This window comes from Vidua chalybeata, chromosome 5, assembly GCF_026979565.1.
Source record: "Vidua chalybeata isolate OUT-0048 chromosome 5, bVidCha1 merged haplotype, whole genome shotgun sequence".
NCBI classification, from domain to species: domain Eukaryota; kingdom Metazoa; phylum Chordata; class Aves; order Passeriformes; family Viduidae; genus Vidua; species Vidua chalybeata.
The window spans coordinates 72,249,507-72,269,490 of NC_071534.1; the positions used below are offsets into that span (position 1 = coordinate 72,249,507).

The following is a 19,984-nucleotide window of genomic DNA, read 5'->3' on the forward strand; positions in this document are numbered from 1 at the left end:
ATCATTTCTGCTCCCATAATCTGTATTATTGTTAATCTGTTTTTTCCCCAATAACATGCCCTAATCCCCCATTTTTCCAAGATAACTGGCCTTAAACCCTATTCTTCCCAAGTGACCTGCCTTAATCCCCACTTTTCCTCAACAGCATGCCCTATTGCTGTCCCTCCCTGTTCTGGCCCTGGTGCTGCCTGGTGCCCGTTGCGGTGTCCCTGGCCCATCGTGGTGGCCCCGTCTCACTGCGGTGTCCCTGTCCCGCTGTCCCTGTCTTGCTGTCCCCATCCCACCGCAGTGTCCCTGTCCCATGGCAGTGTCCCTGTCCCATGGTGGTGTCCCTGTCCCAGTGTCCCTGTCCCACTGTCACTGTCCCACGGCAGTGTCCCTGTCCCAGTGTCCCTGTCCCACAGCAGTGTCCCTGTCCCATGGTGGTGTCCCTGTGCCAGTGTCCCTGTCCCACAGCAGTGTCCCTGTCCCAGTGTCTCCGTCCCATGGCAATGTCCCCATCCCACGGCAATGTCCCCGTCCCACAGCGGTGTCCCTGTCCCACGGCAGTGTCCCTGTCCCACGGCAGTGTCCCTGTCCCACAGCAGTGTCCCTGTCCCACGGCAGAGTCCCTGTCCCACAGCAGTGTCCCTGTCCCACGGCAGAGTCCCTGTCCCACAGCAGTGTCCCTGTCCCATGGCAGTGTCCCTGTCCCACAGCAGTGTCCCTGTCCCCGCAGGCCCGGCACGATGCGGTTCCCGCGGCTCCTGCTGTGCCTGGGCGTGTGGGCGCTGTGCGGCTCGGCCAAGCCCACGGAGCGCAAGGAGCGGGTGGTGCGGGAGGCCCCGCTCAGCGCCCGCGAGCACGACGACGCCCAGAGCTTCGACTACGACCACGACGCCTTCCTGGGCGCCGACGAGGCCAAGAGCTTCGACCAGCTCACGCCGGAGGAGAGCAAGGAGCGCCTGGGGTAAGGACAGCTTCCCGACCCTTCCCAGAGCGGGAATGCAGCCACACGTGCACCGCTCCCCCTGCGGGAGGCCCCGCTCCCAGCCTAGGAATTCATGCCCGGCACCAGGCATTCCCCGAAAAAGTCACCGGAGCCATTTCCTGTGCCAGGCATTCCCCAAAAGTCCAGGGCGGGGGAGGGGGGGGTGGTCTGTGCTGTGCCGTGCTCGCTCCATGTGCTCTGGGTGCCTCTGGAGCCCCTGGGGTCACTGGTATTTCTCAGCTGGAAGTTGGTTGGGAGTTGGGACAACAGAGCCTGTATGGAGATTCCCCTCCGGCGTCTCTGCTGGGACCTCACAATGGCCATGCTTCCCCTGGGATCTGGCCATGCCTGCCCTGGGATCTGCCCTGGGATGGTTCCGGGAGCGGTGCAGGGCCAGGGGCCTCTGCAGCAGCTGCTGCTGCAGTTGTTCTGGGGCTTGGGCTGGCTCAGACCTGGGAACTGCAGCCTCCAGCAGGGCCGGGGGGGCTGGGGGACAGAGGCTCCCTGGGGAGCTCGGGACACTTCTCAGGATGTCCAGTCATCTTGGAACTGGATGCCTTTGGCTGGGTTTTCATGGAATGGTTTGTGTAGGAAGGGAGCTCAGAGCCCCTGCAGTGCCACCCCTGCCATGGCAGGGACACCTCCCACTGTCCCAGGCTGCTCCAGCCCCAGTGTCCAGCCTGGCCTTGGGCACTGCCGGGGATGCAGGAGCAGCCCCAGCTGCTCTGGGCACCTGTGCCAGGGCCTGCCCACCCTCCTAGCCAAAAATTCCTTCCCAGTATCCCACCTGAATCTCTCCTTTTTTATTCAGACTTTGATTTTTTCCAGCCAAGCATCCCAACCCTGCTGCTGCTGGAGGAGCCACTACCACAGCCCATGGTGAATTTTGGGCTGTTTTTTGGAAATGGTGCTCCCTGATGGGAAAGAAAAGCTCAACCACGTGTGGGTGCTGGGGTCACTTCCAGAGTGAGCAAATTCCCACAGCGGGATGTGCAGGGCAGGGGGTGCCAGGTGCAGGTGCCCGGATGGGTGCCATCCATCCCTATGGATTGTCCAGGCCCCCAGCAGGAAGGAGGTGCTGGCCTCTCCCCCAGCACTTCTTAGCCGGAGGGGATTTCCTCCCTCCAGGGACAATTTAAACTGGAAAACCCCGTGGTCCCTTGGAGCCAGGCCCTGGTCGCTCCATAAGCTCCAAAATATAGGATCCGGAGGCATTTTGCCTCCTGGCACAATCGGAGCGTGCCTCGATGCCCCTGCAGCAGCGTCAGATCCGAGGGAAGCTGGGCCTCCCCCGGCCTCTCCCGATCCCAGGGCTGTGATCCCAGAGCTCCGTCACGGCTCAATCCCATTGTTCTGCCGAGTTACCGCCGGAACGCCTTTCCATCAGGGATTTACCGCACAAACAGCCCCAGACCTGTCCGCAGGGGCCATCCCGAGCTGGAGGTGCTTTGATAAGCCCTTATCGCGGGCTGGTTCAGTGAGCTCTGTCCTTCAGCGGGGCTGTGCTGCAGCAAGGGCCGCTTTTCCTGCCAGAGCTCCGGCTCCGCTGCCCTCGCTGCCTTTCGGGGCTTTGGGCGCGCTGCCCGCCGGCCCCGCTGTGTCCCGGCGGCTGTGCCGTTCCCTGGCAGCGGCGCCGGGCACGCCGATCCCTGGGAGCGGCGAGTGGGAACGGCGAGCAGCTGCCGGCCCTTCCCCAACATCTGCTGCCCGCCCGGGCAGGGGGGCAGGACGGGGCTTTGGGAAAGTGGAAGGGTTTGGTGGCTGCTGCCCTGGGAAAGCAGCCGGGAGCAGCTGGTGCCAGCCCCCGGAGCAGGGTGGGGAGGAGGTTTGGGAGCTTCCTGAGCACTCGGAGAGCCTGGAGAGGGTTTGGCTTCCCTGGGAAGCTCTTTCCTAGTTAACCCCATAGAAACTGCCCTGGAAAAACGGCCGGGCCATCAACCCCTGCTGGCTCTGGTCCTCCATTCCAGGGATTTTCCCTAATAAATCCCATTGCTGGTGGTGTACCTTCTTGGGAGAGGGAAACACAGAATGTTTTCTCTGCAATAGGAAGGATTTGACAGATTTATTTGTGGTTTATATACCTACATGGACAAATGTTTAATATCCATGTGATACTTTACATACTTCTATGCAGAATCTTAAAATATTGATTGACTTGTTATATACTTATATGGAAAATTCTGAACATTTATGTGACAGTTTGCATATTGCTGTGTTTGATCAGAAATATTGGAAGGGATGCTTTGCACATTGATATATAAAATTCTTAATATTTCTCTAATAGTTTACATATTTCTGCATAAATTTGGGCACTATTGATGAGCTATTTTTTTATTTACATATTTATTTTATATATTTCTCTTTAAAATCACTCAGGTCTCCAAGCCCTGCCCACTGCCCCCACTCTGGCCTCTCACTGCCAGAACTAAATTCCGCATTTTCCTCTTGTTCTTCTAGTCTCTCTCCAGCTTCTCATTGCCAGGAACATCCTTTGTGCCACAGAGGAATTCCTGATTTTCCTAGACCAAGGCAATTCTGAAACACGGAAACCTGGGTGTGAGGTGGCTCCGGTGCCCAGCTTTCCCTTTGCGTCAGTGTTTTTGGAATTGAAAGTCCTAGTGGTGATCTAAAATTTAAAATTCTGTGTTTTCCACCTGTCTTCTAAAATTCCTCAGATACCTGGGCTGGAGCTCAGGATTCCTGAACTGTTTTCTGTTAAACCTTCACGTTAAAGGAAAAAGCCAGGATCCCGCTTCACCAGACAAAGGATTTTGGGACCGTTATCCCCAATTTTCATCCAAGGAGCCCAAAACTTCCCCAGCACAGAGCTGGGTGTTGTCTGGGGAGCGAACGCTGCGGATCAAGCAGCCCCCACCCCCCGGCTCCATCTGCCCCTGGATCCTGCATTCCTGCCGGCCTTTCCTACAGCTGCTGCTAAAAATAACGGAGGCACGCGGCTCTGGGGCTGCGGCTCCGGTGTCTGCCCCGGGCAGCGGGCGGGACCGGCCCCGCACCGGGGCTGCTCTGCTCCGCGGGGCTTGGGCGGCTCCGATTCCTCCCGCAGAGCCAAACTTCCCGGGTTTAGCAGAAATTCGCATCCGTGCTCCTCGCCCGGCGCCGGCGAGGCGGGAGGACGTGCAGATGGAGCTTTCCTAAGATTTAACAGGGAAGGTTTTCCCCTAAAATTCATAATTCCTGAAGGAACCAAAACTTGAGCGGTTCAAGAGTGGCCAAGCTGGTGATTTCCATGTCTGAGCCAGTGTTTCCTGTGTCCAGAACAGTTTTGGCAGCTGACCTCGCTTTTCGGCAGCTAACCCAAATGTTGGTTTTAAAGATAAACTTCTCAAGTGGTTGAATTTGCAAATTCTATAACCACCTCAAACTTTCTCCTGGCATCACCAGGAGAGGCAGAGCCGATATTCCCATTTTTAATATAAATACGGGTCTGTACTCATCACCTGCACTGCCTTGGTCAAAGGACACATGGATGGGTCTTTCCCAGGGGCTTAAAAGGAAGTTTTTCCCCTAAAACTCATAATTTCTGAAGAAACCAAAACCTGAGTGGTCCAAAAGTGGCCGAGCCAGGGATTTTCATGTCTGAGCCAAAGTTTTGGCAGCTGAACCATATGCTGGTTTTAAGGATAAACTCTCCAAATGATTGAATTCCCAAATTCTGTAATGACCTCAACTTGCCCCCTCTGCCCCTTCCCATTCCCTCCCTGCTAACCCCTCATTTTTTTTAACTTCTGCTGCATTTCTCTGTGTTTCCCACAGGAAGATTGTAGGGAAGATAGATGCGGATGGAGACGGGTTTGTGACAGTGGAGGAGCTGAAGGCCTGGATCAAGTTTGCCCAAAAGCGCTGGATTTACGAGGATGTGGAGCGCCAGTGGAAGGGCCATGACCTCAATGAGGATGGACTTGTTTCCTGGGAGGAGTATAAAAATGCCACCTATGGATATATCCTGGGTAGGTCCTGGCTCTTGGGATGAGTCTTTCCTGGAGCCAGCAGCTGGGACGTCCTGCTCTGCTTTGGGTCACCGAGGGTCGGTGGGATGGAGGCGGACCAGGGTGGGATTGTGGCACAGTGGTCAGTGGGTGGTCATGGATCAGGGTGGGATTGTGGCACAGAGGTCAGTGGGTGGTCAGGGATTGGGATGGGCTCACAGAGTGGTGGTGGGTCAGATGGACACTGATCCGGGTGGGGTTGTGGTGAAGGGGGAGTTTGGGGCCTGGATTAGGAAGTTGTGGTTGAGAGTGTGGAGCTGTGCTGGGCTGGTGCTTGGCTGACCTGGGATGGATTTGTCCCCTGGGATAAGCACAGGAATATGATGTAGGATGTTCCCTTGGCATACGTGGGGCCAGCTGGAGCAGATGTCCCCAAGATGTTACACTTTAAAACCTCTAAAACTCTACAAATTGATCTCCTGGTGGCATTAGCAAAGAGAAATCCAAGAAAAAGAACCCAAAATACATGGAAATCTCCCCAATGGAAAGTTTACACACCTCACACCCTCCTTTTCCCCTCTGCAGCCACACTTGGACATTATTAATGTCCCTGGTGACAAATGCAGCTCTGGGCTGATTCCAGGTGATTTTGGGATTAATGGCATGTGGGAATAGGGCTTTCTAGCCCTTTGGAATTCCTGGCTTGTGGGGGAATTTGGGACCTGCAGGTGGAACCCACTGATCTGCGGCTGTGGAGCCACCTTGGTGTGTCCATTGCATCCCCAAACCCAAAAAACCACTAGCAGAGATTTCAGTCGCTTTCCCTTGTCCTGGGAGCAGTGTTAGACCCCACAACTCGGGGATTTTGGGACACTTGCTGGGCCAGCAGTGTGGCATGGCTTCAGTCATCCCTGGGAGTGAGGGAAGCAACAGCACTTTTGGGGTTAAAACCTTAAACCCTCAAGCCCTGTGCCAGTTCTGGCCTCCAGCACTGTAGACAGGCCCGGGTGGAGGAGCTGCAGCTCTGGAGTGTCGAATCCACTCTAATTTCCTAAATATTGCCAAAAATAGTCAAACTGTTCCACGGGATGTGCAGAGGGGGAGCCGCTGCACAGGAGGCTCATCCATCTCCCTTGGGATCGGGGAGGATCTGGATTTGCTGTGCTGGTGGCCAGGGAAGGCCCCATGACACCCCCGGGCTGGGGCAGCACCTCCCAAACCTCCCTTTGCCATGGGTTCCTGGGGTCTGGGCTAATCTGCCTGTGTAAATCCAGCCTGGAAGGGGGCAGAGAGGTCCTGGGAGGGGTTTGAGCACTCTTTGAGGAGTCTGGCGTGGCATTTAGGACCTGCAGGTGTTGGATAGAGAAAAGTATGAACATCCACGAGGAAAAGCCTTAGCGAGAGAACCCTGAATTAACAGAGCTCCCTTAATGAGCTCAAGGAGGAGCTCCCTCCTGCAGTGGAGGTTCCAAGGCTGGAGCGGCGCTGGAAGCCGCGTGCCCTTGGCAGGCCCCGGAGGAGCCTCCACTCCTGCTGCTCCCACATACTTGTGTCCTTACGGAGTGCCGGGAGGATCCTGCCTCACGCTCTGGCTCTGGCTCCTCTCGGCAGGAATTACTTTTCCACAGCTCCTTGCTGCTAAAATGTTCCCCTATCGTCTCCTCGCTCCCCTCCCTGGCCAGACTGGGGCTGGAATGCCTCTGGAAGTGCCTCCTGAGTGTTGACCCGTGGCCAAGGGGTGCATGGGGCCAGGCATTGCCCTCAGTTGCTCTGGAGGGTCCAGAATGTGGTGTTTTGTCAGCAAAATGAGGTGCTGGGAGTGGTTTTATTAATTAATTAATTACACACCAGGATGAGTCACCGTGTGGCCCCCAGAAGTGTCACGGAGCAGCGTGGGGTTCTGCTGGGGGGGAGTCCTGGGAAGCAGGGAATATCGAGTGATAAACGACCAAGAGCTTCATCTGAGACTGGAAATTCCTTTGAAACTCCCTTCAAAATCAGAATATTATCATCATCATCACCACTCCTCTTTTTGTTAATTCCTCAATCCCATGGTGGGATCCAAAACCAGGACACAAGATGTTGGGTTGAGTTTGTGGCTTTGCTGCCATACTCTGAGCAAAACCCTGGCTCTGTCTGCTCTGTCTGCTTCCCCTCCCTCTGCTCCCCCAAACCTCTCCCAGCCCAGGACCAAGGCAGGAAGTAACTTTGGGGGCTTTGGGTGGTTTAACCCTTTTTAACCCATCTGCCCCCCACCACTCCCCCATCAAACCCATTAATTAGCTCAACAGCAATTAAGGAATCATCTATTAATGGCGCTGGTCCTGAAGGTTTCCTTGTTCGGGGCTATGCTGCTTCTCAAGGCAAAACCTTGGGAACAGAATGGGGAATTTGGGGTTCATTCTGCCCTAGAGCTGCCTTAAAGTCAAAATCTTTGGATATTTAATGGATGCTCCAGAGCTCCTTAATCCTGAGCCCCTTAATCCAGGGCTCGCCTTTTGTCCCAGGTAACAGAGCAGGGACACAAGGGCTTTTGGACCTTCTTATTAGATGGGGCCTGCCTCTGGCTTAACTTAAGCAGAGTGTGGCAGTGTCCCCGAGGATTCACATTCTCCACGGGCTGCTGGACGCTGCTGTGTCTGGAACTCCTGTCCTGCTGCTGGCGGGGCTGTGCCAAGCGGCCACGCGTGCCCCGCAGTCCCACCCGGCCGATGCCTCCTGGCCCTGCCACTGCCAGCAGCGAGTGAGATCCCCTTACACATTCCCCTCCCAAAATAGTTCATGTTGAGCCTCTGGCCGTGCCGGCCAAAGCCCCCAAGCCCTGTCTTTTGGGGCCTCTCCCTGGGAATGCCATGATCCCAAGGCTTCCGCAGCTCCTCCTCCTCCTGGGAATGGGCACAGGAGAGAAGTGGTGGCTGCAACTGAGCTTTCGTTGGCAAAGCGTCGGGAGGTTGTGCTGAGAAGGAGGAAGCTGAGTTGAGTTTGAGGTGGGGTGGAGGATGTTGAGGTTGCATTGAGGAAGTTGAGGATGAGAAGGTTATGTTCAGGAGCTTGAGTGGAGGAGGTTGAGGTTGGGTTGAGGAGATTGAAGTTGTCTTGAGGTTGAAGATGAGAGGAAGTTGAGGTTCAGTAGAGGAGGTTGAGCTTGAGCTGAGGTTGAACTGAGAATGTAGCGTTGGGTTGAGGTTGTGTGGGTGGTTACGGGGTCCTCGTCCTGCCCGAGCTGACCCAGGTGCTCCCTGTGCTCCCTCGCAGACGATCCGGACCCTGACGATGGCTTCAACTACAAGCAGATGATGGTGCGGGACGAGCGGCGCTTCAAGATGGCCGACAAGGACGGGGACCTGGCGGCCACCAAGGAGGAGTTCACGGCCTTCCTGCACCCCGAGGAGTACGACTACATGAAGGACATCGTTGTGCAGGTGGGGCCAGCACAGAAACACTTTCGGCAGCTCTGGTGGTGGGTGGTCACAGAGGAGCAGGAATTGCCCCAGGCCCGGCTCACGCTGGCATCTTCTTGCAGGAAACCATGGAGGACATTGACAAGAATGGCGATGGTTTCATTGACCTGGAGGAGTACATCGGTGAGACACCGCTCCGTGTCCTATCCTTGTCCCCTCAGTGTCCCTGTCCTGTGGGAGCCACTGCCACTGTGTCCTTCCCAGTCCTCCCCCTCACAGAATGTTCTTCTTTCTCTCAACTTCCACCTGCCCCCAGGCCTCCACTGAGGATTTTTGGGTGAAATCATGACCCAGGTGGTGCTTTGGGGTTTTAGGGAATTTAGGGATTTAGGGAACTCAAAGCTTTGGGTCAATCCTTGGGGTGGGGACAGGGCCGTGGGGCTGATCCTGGTCCTGCTGTCCCCCCAGGTGACATGTACAGCCAGGACGGTGATGCTGATGAGCCTGAGTGGGTGAAGACGGAGCGGGAGCAGTTCGTGGAGTTCCGGGACAAGAACAGGGATGGGAAGATGGACAAGGAGGAGACCAAGGATTGGATCCTGCCCTCGGACTACGACCACGCCGAGGCTGAGGCCCGGCACCTCGTCTATGAGTCCGACCAGGACAAGGTGGGCCAGCAGCTCTGGGGGGTTTGGGGAGCAGGATGGGAGGAGTGGGGGAATAGCGGGATGGGGAAATAGCGGGATGTGGCGTTCCCTGCAGGACGGAAAGCTGACGCGGGAGGAGATCGTGGACAAGTCAGACCTGTTCGTGGGCAGCCAGGCCACGGACTTCGGGGAGGCGCTGGTGCGGCACGACGAGTTCTAGGCTCGACGCCGGCACCCCTTTATGGGCTCCGTCCCTCGCCGAGGCCGTTCCTGCCGCGGAGAAACCCCATCCCGGCTCCCGGGGACGGGGCTCGGGAAAGCCACACTCCCCCGGCACCTGGGGCTCATCTCGTTGTGGGTTTTCCCCGGATTTTAACGACTTTTGGGTTATTTTTGTATGTTTTGGTTTTACCACGTGTGGGAACAGCTCCCCTGGCGCGGGGGCAGCGACGGGGCTGTCCGGGGTCGCGGGGCCCGGGGGCCTGGGGGGGAGTGGGAAATTCACAGAGGGATTGGAATTGGAATTGCAGTTGGAATAAAAATTAGAATTGGAATTGGAATTAAAGCTGAAATTGAAATTAAAATTGGAATTTGAATTGGACTGAAATTTGAATTAAAAATGGAATTGGAATTAAACATTGAAATCAAAGTTGAAAATTGAAATTTAAATGGAATTGGAACCAAATAAGTGAAATTGAATTAAATGGAAACACTGATGTGAAATTGGAATGCAGAGTGAACATTGAAATGAAAATTCAAACCCAAGAAAACCCCAAAAACCGTCAGAGCAGCAGCAGGACCCAGGGGGTGACCCGGAGGTGACCCCAGGGAGATTGGACCCTCCTCCCCTGTCGCTGCCCCGTGGGACCTGGGCAAGACCCTTCTCCCCAGCCCCACTCCAAGTGCCTTGAATCCCCCAAACCTCTGGGGGAGGGCCTCATCCCACCCCGCTCTGGGACAATTCCCGAGGTTTTCTCTCTTCTGTGTTGTTTGTCTCCCTGCAGCTGCCAGAGCTGCGTGGAATTGGGCCCGGCCATCTCCAAATTTCCAGGTTTTCCCTTTAATCCTTTCCCAAAGATTTCCAAGGGCTGACCGGATCCTCCCATCTCCTCCTCCTCTTTCTACTCCTTTTCCTCCCCTCCCTAAATCCAGCGGTAAGTGGGTCGGGAATATGGCCCCGTGCAGGGCTTGGGAATCTGGGAATGCTGGGGGTGATCTAGGAATGTCGGGGTTGGTTTGGGACACCAGGGATGATTTGGGACAGCGGAAGTCATTTTTGGAACCCTGGGAAAGCCTCTGGTGCAGCTACCCAGCCCTGCAACAGCCCCTCTCCTAACATCTCCAGCTCCCATCTGTGAGGATTTGGAGCCCTGTGACAGCTCTGGACGTGGATTTTTCGCCTCCTCTGGGTTTATTCCTTGGTTTTCTCCTCGGGCTGATTGAAGGGATCCGGATCGGTTTGAACTCAATAAAACTGTTCACCCCCCCGACGGGCCGAGGGGGATGTACCCCAGTTCCCTGTGTCCCCCCAAACCAGGATCTGGGAGAGCCCCCTTGCACTGAGCCAGAAGGGTTCAGGCAGTGGGGGAACCTGAGGAGGGGAGGGGGGGAGCTGGCTGGGGGCACACGAGGCCTGTGGGAGCTCTGCCCCTGGGGCTTGTGGGGCTCAGCCCCACAGAGGGAATCCAGCTTCATGGATGGGGGGGGCTCAGTCCCACCCCAACCCCACAGATGGGGAGCCCAGCCCCAGCCCCATGGATGGGGAGCTTATCCCCACGGATGCGGGCCCTTAGGTCCCACGCAGCCCCACAGATGGAGATGGGTAGCAGGATCCCACCTCCCTGCCCTCCCTGCATGTGAGGCCTAAAGGGGGACAAGGGAGCAGGGCCCCACCATGGCACCGCCGTGGAGCACAGCCACCTCCAGGACCCATCCTGCCCCACGGTGGGGCAGAGTTTGCGCTGGGACCCACCCTCTCTCCCTGCCGTGGGGCACAGCCACTCCCAGGACCTGTCCCGCCCTGCAGTGGGGCATAGCCACCCCTGGGACCCCCATCCCACCCTGCCATGGGGCACAGACTCCACCAAGGCCTCCACCCCATCCCACCATGCGGCACAGCCAGTCCCCGGCTCCCCCATTCCCACCCTGCTGTGGGGCACGGCTGCCCCATGGACGCCCATGCCGTGGGTGCCCTGCCCTACAGGTCCCACGTGCTCAGCGGGTCCCCGTTGCGCTCAGACCGCGGCCATGGTTTATTGTCCCACCCGCGCTACATCCTAGGCTGGCCAGGGCCCCCGGCCCCCAGCGCAGTGCCGGCCCCACGGTGGGGGCAGCTGGGGGATAACTGGGGGGCAGCCGGGGGTCCTGGGGGCTGGGGCAGTGCCAGAGCCCCTCAGCTGGGGCCGACCTGGCTGGAGGACACAGAGGAAACCTCGGTGCGCTGGGCCGAGCTGGACACGTCGGAGTCGTCTGACATGGGCCGCCCGCACACCGTCTCCATGATGCAGGCGCGGAACTGCGGGGACACAGGTGACATGGGGTCACACGAGAGGGGACAGCTCAGCCTGGAGGTCCCACTGGTCCTGTGTCTGGCCCTGGCACTGTCCTCACACCCTCAGATGCCACATTGGCCCTATCTCCTGTCCCTGGGGTCATGGTACGCCCAGTCGTGCAAGTGTTCCCGGATGCGCCATCTCCAGGTGTCCCTGGTCCCCCAGTGTCCTTGGGTACCCCTGCATGTCCCCACTGCCCCAATGTCCTGGGGTGTCATCCCTTTATCCTGAGGTGTCCCCTCACATGGGTATCCCTGAGTGTCCCCATGCTTGGGTCTCCCTGAGTGTCCCAGGTCCTCAGATATCCTTGGGCACCCCGGATGCCCCCATCACCAGGTGTCCCTGGGTGTCCTCTTTGCCCACGTGTCCTGCGTGTCCCCCTGCCCGTGTCTCTGGGGGTGTCCCTGGTCGCTGTTGTCACCTGTTTGTTCATGAAGCAGTAGATGATGGGGTTGTAGACGCAGGAGCTCTTGGAGAAGAAGGCAGGGATGGTGACGAGGCGCAGGTCGATGCCGTGCTCGCGGTTGTTCACCATGTACATGGCCAGCGCCGCGTAGGGGACGTAGCACATGCAGAAGGACCCCACCATGACCACGACCATGCGCGACACCTCCCGCTCGGCCTTCTGTGTCGTGGCCGACTCCTGCTGCTGCGCCGCCACCTGTGCCAGGGACAGGGACACCTTGGGCCTGCCCGGGCTGCTGGCCCCCTGCCCATCCCCTGTGCAGCCCCCTGACCCCTGCCCATCCTCCTGCCTGCGCTCCTGCCCAATCTCCTGTCCAAGTAATCTCGCCTCCCTTCCTGCATCCCTTCATCCCTCCAGTCACCTCTCCCTCCCTCCTGCTTCCCATCCTGCTCTCCCTCCCTCCTTGCTCCCAGTCAATTCTCCATCTCTCCATCCCTTGTTCTCTCCCTCCCTCCCTCCCTCCCTCCCTCCCTCCCTCCCTCTCTCCCTCCTGCCCCCCAGCCCCTCTCCACTCTCTGTCCCTCGCTTTCAGCCACAGGTGTGCCTGACCCCCACGACCCCGTGTCCCCGGGACTCACGGCCCGCAGGGCGCTGAGCAGCTGGGAGTAGGAGAAGATGATGAGGGAGAGGGGGACGATGAAGCAGAAGATGAAGAGGAACCAGGTGTAGTACTCGCTCTTGTACTTGGTGCCCACCGTGTACCAGTCAGGGCCGCAGGAGCACTGCAGTCCCTCGGGGATGTACCTGCAGAGCTGTGCTCAGCCCCCGCTCTGCACCGTGGGGCACCGCCACAGCACCCCGTGGCACTTCTGGTGCCTCAAGGAGTCACCTGGCACCCCCATGGCACCCCCATGACCCCCCACTTGCCACTCTGTTCCACCCCCTGCCCCCCACGCTCGCTGTGTTCCCACCTGCTCCAGCCGAAGAAGGGGGGGATGGCGACACCGACGCCGATGATCCAGGTGGCCGCCACGACCAGCAGCGCGTGGCGGGAGTTGAAGCGGAAGTTGCCGAAGGGTTTGCAGATGACGATGTAGCGCTCGAAGGCCAGGAAGGCCAAGGACCACCCTGTCACCAGCCCTGGGGGAACAAGGCCACCACTGGCCTCACACAACCGCCCATGGCCACCAGGGCTAGGGCTCACCGCAATTCCCACAGCCCTCCAGGCCAGCGGGTCGCCCCAAGTCCTACGACCCCAGTAGAATGTAGGAATCACCCCTCCCTTCAGGCCTCAGTGGTCGCCCCAGCTCCTCCAGCCACAACAGATCACAGGGCTCTACCCTACCCGTGGCCCTTACCCATCTTGCCACCTTCAGCCCCACCAGGCCACAATGATCACCCCAACTTCCCCAGCCCCAGAAGAACATGATGGCCACCCCCACTTCCAGCTCCACCAGACCCCAGTGGTCACCCCAACTCCTATAGTCCCACCAGACTACAGTGGTCAGCTCCTAAAGGTCCAGAAGGTCACCCCAATGCCTGCACCCCAGCAGCCCGTGGCGGTCACCCCAAATCCTAAAGCCTTAGCAGAACGTGGTGGTCATGATACCTTGAGCCCTACCAGACCGTGGTGGTCACCCCAACTCCCACAGCCCCAGGAGATCACTGTGGCCAGCTCTGGCCCCAGTAGCCCCCAGTGGTCACTCCATCGTCTCTGGCCGCAGCAGCCTGAGTGCCCCCGTGGTCCCCTCGTACCTCCGGTGGCCCCTGCAAAGCCCTCAAAGGCACACATGTGCTTCCCGAAGACAAAGTATCCCTGGGAGCTGGCCACGAAGACGGTGAAGATGCAGAAGACGCAGCACATGAGGCCGCTGACGGAGATGTTCACCAGGATGTAGTTGAGCGGCTGCCGCAGCTTCTTGTACTTGATGGTGACGATGAGGACGATGGCGTTCAGGGGCGTGCCCGCCACGAACACCAAGCCCATGAAGATGGTCTGCAGGTAGAAGGCCCACATGGGCGCGATGTGGTACTGGGGCCCATCCCAGGGCCCCACCGACGACTGGTTCTTGAACAGGTAGAACTCTTCCTCGTCCATGGCAGCGGTGGCGGGGGGGGGGGGCACCCACCCCCCTGATATACCCTGCGCCCCCAAAGCTGCTTAGGGGGGATCAGGGCTCAGCCCGGCCAAACTTGGGGATTAGGGTGGGCTAAACCAGGCTCAGCCCCTAATCGGCCCTCTGAGCCGGGTCGAGCCGATTGCCGGTGCTCTGGAGGATTTGGGGGGGGGGGCAGAAGGGCTCCCCCCAACATCTGGGTATGGGGAGGGTCCCCAGGGGTCTCCAAGCTTGATCCTGCTCCTCCTGAGGTGTTCAGGTGTCCCCAGGTGTTGCCAAGCCCAAGTCTTGGTCCCACCACAACGGTCAGAAGTCCCCAGCCTTAGTCCTGATCCCACCAGGGTCCTCAGTGTGACCCAGGGGTCCCCGAGCTCTGTCCTGGTCACCCCCAGAATTGCCAGGTGTCCCCAGGTATCCCCAGGAGTCCCCAGGTGTCTCCAGCCTTGATCCCACTCCCGCAGGATGCCCTGGCCCTGGATGCTTTGGGAAGAACTCGGAGTTTCCTCATGAGCTCACCTGCTGCCCCCCACCCCAGCACCCCAGGGTGTCTCCCCCCTCAAGCGATGTCCCCAGTTCTGGGCTTGGGGGATCCCTGTGCTGGGGAGACCCCAGGTGAGGTGGGGGAGTCTGGGAGTATCAAGGGGTGGGTGGAAAGACGGGGGGGGGCACTGCTTGAGGTGGGGTGTCTGAGAGGGGGTGTTCATTTTGGGGGGTGCAGTGCCCGGGGGTCATTGATGGGGGGGTCACTTTGGGGGTGTGCTGCTGGGACTCGAATCCCAGAAAACTCCCAGTGTTTCCTGCCCTCCCTCCCCCCTCTTCCCCCCCCCAGCCTGTGGCACCCCCGGGGAACAGGAAGGATGAGCAGAAGCTGCTTAGGGGGGATTACAGGACCCCCCCGGGCTGGGGGCGCCTATAAAGGCCGGTGCAGGGACTGCACTGTGGCACCCGGGGACCCCCAGGGAAGGGAGAGCTCAGCTGAGGGGAGGGGGACACCTCCAGGGAACGCGGTGCCCTGGGGAGCGTGTGTGGGGTGCCCACCCTGGGGGTACCCCGGGGTACCCTGCGCTTCTGTCCAGCTCTGGGGCAGAGATGGGGCCAGGGGGGCTCAGGGACGGGCCAGGGGAGGAGCAGGGGAGGAGCAGGGGGATTGGGTGAGCTGAACCCCCAGCCCATGTTTTACTGGGCTGTACTGGGCTGTACTGGATGATATTGGCTTGTACTCTACTGGTTTGTACTGGGCTGCACTGGGCTGTACTGCACTGCATTGTGCCATGGGATTGTACTGTGTCCTATTGGCTTGTACTGGGTCTGGTCATACTGTACCAGGCTGTACTGGGCTCAGCAGGGCCATACTGGGCTGTACTGGGCTGTACTGGGTAAGGTCAGCTCTGCTGGTGCTCTCCTGGGCATCCCCATGGAGGGGCACCCCCAGATGGGTGCCACAGGGTGGCGACCCGGGGGACAGACACCCCACAAAGGGTCCCCCCACCGTGTCCCCGTGGAGCTGCGGTCACTGTGGGCACTGAGGCCAGGGAGCTGCGGGGGGGGGACAGCGCAGGGGGTGTGGGGCCACGGCAGAGCTGGGGCACGGCGGGAGCTGCCAGCCTGGGCAGGGGCTGCCCAGGGAGGTTTGGGGTGCCCATTCCTGGAGGTGTCCAAGGGAGGCCTGGAGGTGGCACTCAGGGCTCCGGGACAAGGAGGGGTCAGGCACAGCTTGGACTGGATGGGCTGGGAGGGCTTTTCCAGCCTCAGGGATTCTGTGGTTGGGTGATTCTGGAACGGCGGATGAAGCAGGGAAGTGACTCGGGGTGCTGCTGAGCAGCCGCTCCCCCGCGGCAGCAGGAGGTGCTGGGCGTGAAGCTCCGGGGGCTGCCAGCCCTGCCAGGACCCCCAGCACCTACCAGCGCCCAGCACCAAGCCCCCAGCACCCACTGGTGCCGGCAGCACCCACTGGTACCAGGAACACCACCTCCAAACGGGACCCATGGCCCCCAGGCCCCCCAGTGCTCTGTCTCCAGCCCCATGGCCCCCGTGGGACTCCCGGGGCCTCCAAGTTGCTGCTCTTGTGCCCTCCTGGGTGTGGCCCCACACATGTCCCTGCTGTCCCCACGGCCACGTTCCATGTGTCCTACTGACCACGTACCCCTCGTTCTCCTGTCCCTTATGCCCCTCAGCCCTGGCCCCCTTGTCCCCATGGCCACGTCCCCATTGTCCCCCTGTTCCCCTCTCTGTGCCCCCAGGCTGCCGATGGCCCCCTCCCCGTGTCACCCCACCCTGAGGACCCTGAGTGCTTCCAGCCCCAGTGCCCGAGCTGGGGACAGGCTGGGGGACACTGGACCCAGGGTGTCACCACCGGCAGCAGCGGCTCTGCCCTATGTCGCCTCCCCAGGAGACATTGGCAGGCTCAGGTCCTTTGTCCTCTCATCGTGGCCTTCACCATCATCTTCCTCTGCCCCGGCTGCGGCAGAGCCGAGACCCCGGGGGGCACTGGGCCCCCTTGGGTCCCCCTGACCTGCCCCAGCAGCACCCTGAACCCCCATCCCGGACTGCACTGACCCCCCCCGCAGTGCCCTGACTGCTCAGATCCCACTGCACCACCCTCGACCTCCCCAAACATCCTGACCCCCACCCCAGCCCACCCTGACCCCCCCAAATCCACTCGCTCCCCTTCCCACACCTGCCATGGGTTTGGGGGTCCTGCTGGGGGACCCTGTCGCGTTTTGCCCCCAACCCCGTTGTGTGCCCCCCCCCGGCCCCCTGCCCCAGCGTATTTTGGGTGATGATGTGTTGGGGGTGCCCCCCCCCGCGTGCCCCCCCGGGTATTTTGGGTGCCGGTGCGTGGCTCTGACTCGGCAGATTATTTTTAGGTGTTGGCGCAGGCGCCACCGCGTCACCCCCCCCACGTCACCCCCCCACGTCACCCCTTGTCACCCGTTGTCACCTCGGGGTGCACCCGCACCACCCCCACCCCCCCCGTTCCCTTGGAAGCTTCCAGGGCAGGCACCGGAACAGGGGGAACACGATACTCCCCAAATCGCCCCCCCCAAAAGGACCCAGATGTGGGTCACACAAGTGTCCCCCCCGCCCCTCCCAAAGGTGTTGAGGAGGCCTCGGGTGTCTGGAAGGGGGGGAGACACAAGAGAAATTCGGGGGGCAGAGGGGCTCAGGGTGCACCCCAAATATGACCGAACCCCCTCCCCAGGCATGTGCCACTGCCGTGGGAAACTGAGGCACGGCCAGGGGGACCCCACGGCTGGAGTCACTGGGGGAGAGTGGGCGCAACCAGGGGGGGGCGGGTGGGGGTTCCACGGTGGGGGTGATTCTGGGGGGGTCCCAGTGGGCTTCCCCGGAGGGAATCCTGGGAGGGTTTGTGAGATCTTGGTTGTGCCCCTCGGGGTTGGGGGAGAGTTTTTATGTGTTTTTCAGGGGTTCCCAAGGGGGAAAGGATGAGTGAGGGGGTTCCGAGTAAGTTTGGGGGGCGTCTTTGGGGGGGTTTTGGGGTGCGTTGTGCTGTGGGGTGTCTGGGGTGTCTGGGTATCAAGGTACAGGTGTATCAGGATTACAGGGTGTTGGGGTGCCTGGCCTATAGGGTGCTGAGGTTTTGGGGTGTCGAGGTTGCAGGTATTTGGGATTATTGGGGGTGGATTCTGGATTTTGGGGTGCTAGAGTTTCGGGGGTGTCTGGGTGCCGGGATTTGGGGTACCAGTGTTTCAGTGTAGAGAGGCTGGGGTACCTGGGGGCTGAGGTTTGGGGGTGCTGAGGTTTGAGGGTGCCGAAGTTTAGGCGTGGCAGTGGTTCAGTGTGCAAAGGTTGGGGGTGCCAGTGCCTGGGGGCAGGGGGTTCCGAGGTGCCAGAGTTTAGGAGTTTGTGACACTGGACTTCAGGGAATTTGGGGAGTTTTGGGGTGTTGGGGTGCTAGTGTTTGGGAGTTGGTGGGTGCCGGCGTTTTGGGGTGCTTTGTTTGTGAGTGTCGGTGTTTTGGTGGGCCCGTGTTTGAGGTTACAGAGGTTTTAGGGATGTCAGAGATTTAGGGGTGCTGATGTGTGTGCGTTTTTGGAACTGCCAGTGTTTGGGGGTTTCGGGAGTGCCGCGGTTTGGGAGAGCCTTGGTCCGGGAGTGCTGAAGTCGGGGGCTCCAGGGTGCGCTGTGATCCGAGGTTTCGGGAGGTGCTGGATTCCGGGGTTTTGGGGGTGCCGGAGTGCGAGGTTTGAGGGGTGCCGGAGTCCGGGGGTCCGAGGTTTGGGGAGTGCCGAAGTGCGGCGGTTTCGGGGGTGCCGGTGTCTGGGGGTCCGGGTGTGAGGGCGGGGCTGTAAATAGCGACGGCCGGGCCCCCCACCCCCGGCCGGTCGGGCGGTCTTTCCGTCCCTCCTGCTCGGTCCCTCCCCGGGACGGGGCGGGCCGGGCCGGGGCAGCGCTTAAAGCCGCCGCCGCCCCCGGCCCCGCCACTTGCCGCCGTCGCCCCTGGCCCAGGAACGCTCCTGGGACTTATCGCGAACATAGAGGAGCTCGCCGCGAGCCGCCGCTCCGGGAACTAATCGGGAACCGACCCGGGAACCTACCGGACCCCCCAGCCCTCCGGGACCCGCCGCTCCGCTCCGGGAACCCACCGGGAGCCAACCCCACCACCGGGAACTTGCGCCGGGACAGACCCAGGACACCAGCCCCCGAGCCCGGGAACAGGGACCGCTAGCCAGGACACCGGTACCGAGCAGCGAACCCCTCTCGGGACACCGGCACTGAGACGGGACCCCGTCCTCAGGCACCCGTACTGACGCCGGGAACCGGGACCTTCCCTGGGCACCGGGACTGACCGAGGACACCGTCCCCCATCGCCGGGAACTGGGACCCCATCCAGGACACAGACACCCACCCGGGCCCCCACCCAGCAACCGGGACTGACCCAGGACGCCCCCCATCGCCGGGACCCCATAGCGGGCACCAGCACCCACCCAGGGCCCCACCCGGGACACCAGCTCTGACCCAGGACACCGTCCCCAACCCAGGACACCGTCCCCCAGTGCCAGCTTTGCCACCGGGACACAGAACCCCCACCCCGGGCACCCACAGGACACCAATACCGATTTGGGACCCACACCCACGGTACCGGGATCCCTTCAGGACACTGGGACTGACCCACGACCCCCACCCAGCACCAGAAGTGACCCAGTGCTTCCCCCTCCCCCCCTACCCACTCAGGACCCTCCACACCACCCAGGAACCCCCCTGCCCATCGAGGACCCCCCGAGCCCTCCAGGATGAACTCTACTTACGAGGCAGCACCGGGTGAGGACCCCGAGGAGCTCCCGGCCACCGAGAAGGACCTTGCGGAGGACGCGCCCTGGAAGAAGATCCAGCAGAACACGTTCACGCGCTGGTGCAATGAGCACCTCAAGTGTGTGCAGAAGCGGATCGTGGACCTGCAGCGCGACCTGAGCGACGGGCTGCGCCTCATCGCGCTGCTCGAGGTGCTCAGCCAGAAGAAGATGGGGCGCAAGCACCACCCGCGCCCCAACTTCCGCCAGATGAAGCTGGAGAACGTCTCGGTGGCCCTCGAGTTCCTGGAGCGGGAGCACATCAAGCTCGTGTCCATCGGTGGGTGTGCAAGGGGAGCAGTGTCCGTGGGTGGGTGAGCAAAGGGCGGGTGAGGGGGAAAGGGGAATGGGAACGGTGCTGGGGGGTGGAAGGGGAGTGGGAACGGCATGTGCAAGGGCAGGGGCAGCGCTGGTGCAGTGGAAAGAGGGTACAGCGCGAGGATGGGGCTGGCGGTGAGCGTGCCAGGGCAAATGGGAATGAGGAATGAGTGTGCAAGGGTGGGCGTGATGGGGGCATGGGAAATTGAGGGTGAGTGTACGAGGGCAGGGGTGGACAAGTGAGGAGGTGGATGAGTGTGTAAAGGGAGGTCATGGATGAGTGTGAATAGGGTGAGAGTGCAAGGGTGGGGAAT

General features: G+C 60.4%; 3 protein-coding genes across 6 annotated transcripts in view; 2 read left to right on the top strand and 1 right to left on the bottom strand.

Moving 5' to 3' along the window:
• CALU (calumenin) overlaps positions 1 to 10,478 on the top strand; it is an 18,233-nt gene extending 7,755 nt beyond the window's left edge. For both annotated transcript variants that reach the window (XM_053943888.1, XM_053943889.1), the window contains exons 2-7: positions 719 to 949; positions 4,745 to 4,938; positions 8,173 to 8,339; positions 8,441 to 8,501; positions 8,787 to 8,986; positions 9,081 to 10,478. In XM_053943888.1, the coding sequence (XP_053799863.1) occupies positions 719 to 949; positions 4,745 to 4,938; positions 8,173 to 8,339; positions 8,441 to 8,501; positions 8,787 to 8,986; positions 9,081 to 9,185 (958 nt within the window). In that variant the 3' untranslated portion in view covers positions 9,186 to 10,478. The remainder of the gene's footprint in view (positions 1 to 718; positions 950 to 4,744; positions 4,939 to 8,172; positions 8,340 to 8,440; positions 8,502 to 8,786; positions 8,987 to 9,080) is intronic.
• Positions 10,479 to 11,237: 759 nt separating this feature from the next.
• On the bottom strand, positions 11,238 to 19,497 carry OPN1SW (opsin 1, short wave sensitive). 2 transcript variants are annotated; one of them, XM_053942491.1, is made up of 7 exons: positions 19,470 to 19,497; positions 19,311 to 19,378; positions 13,679 to 13,919; positions 12,895 to 13,063; positions 12,562 to 12,727; positions 11,939 to 12,178; positions 11,238 to 11,480 (listed from the first exon to the last, which is right to left on the bottom strand). In XM_053942491.1, the coding sequence occupies exons 3-7, from the start codon at positions 13,908 to 13,910 to the stop codon at positions 11,358 to 11,360; spliced, it is 930 nt and encodes a 309-aa protein (XP_053798466.1). In that variant the 5' UTR covers positions 13,911 to 13,919; positions 19,311 to 19,378; positions 19,470 to 19,497; the 3' UTR covers positions 11,238 to 11,357. The 2 variants fall into 2 exon arrangements, with proteins under 2 accessions (XP_053798466.1, XP_053798465.1); XM_053942490.1 differs by lacking the exons at positions 19,311 to 19,378; positions 19,470 to 19,497 and having other exon boundaries at positions 13,679 to 14,021.
• FLNC (filamin C) overlaps positions 19,263 to 19,984 on the top strand; it is a 28,176-nt gene continuing 27,454 nt past the window's right edge. For both annotated transcript variants that reach the window (XM_053942487.1, XM_053942488.1), the window contains exon 1: positions 19,263 to 19,632. In XM_053942487.1, coding sequence (XP_053798462.1) covers positions 19,296 to 19,632 — 337 coding nt within the window. In that variant the 5' untranslated portion in view covers positions 19,263 to 19,295. The remainder of the gene's footprint in view (positions 19,633 to 19,984) is intronic.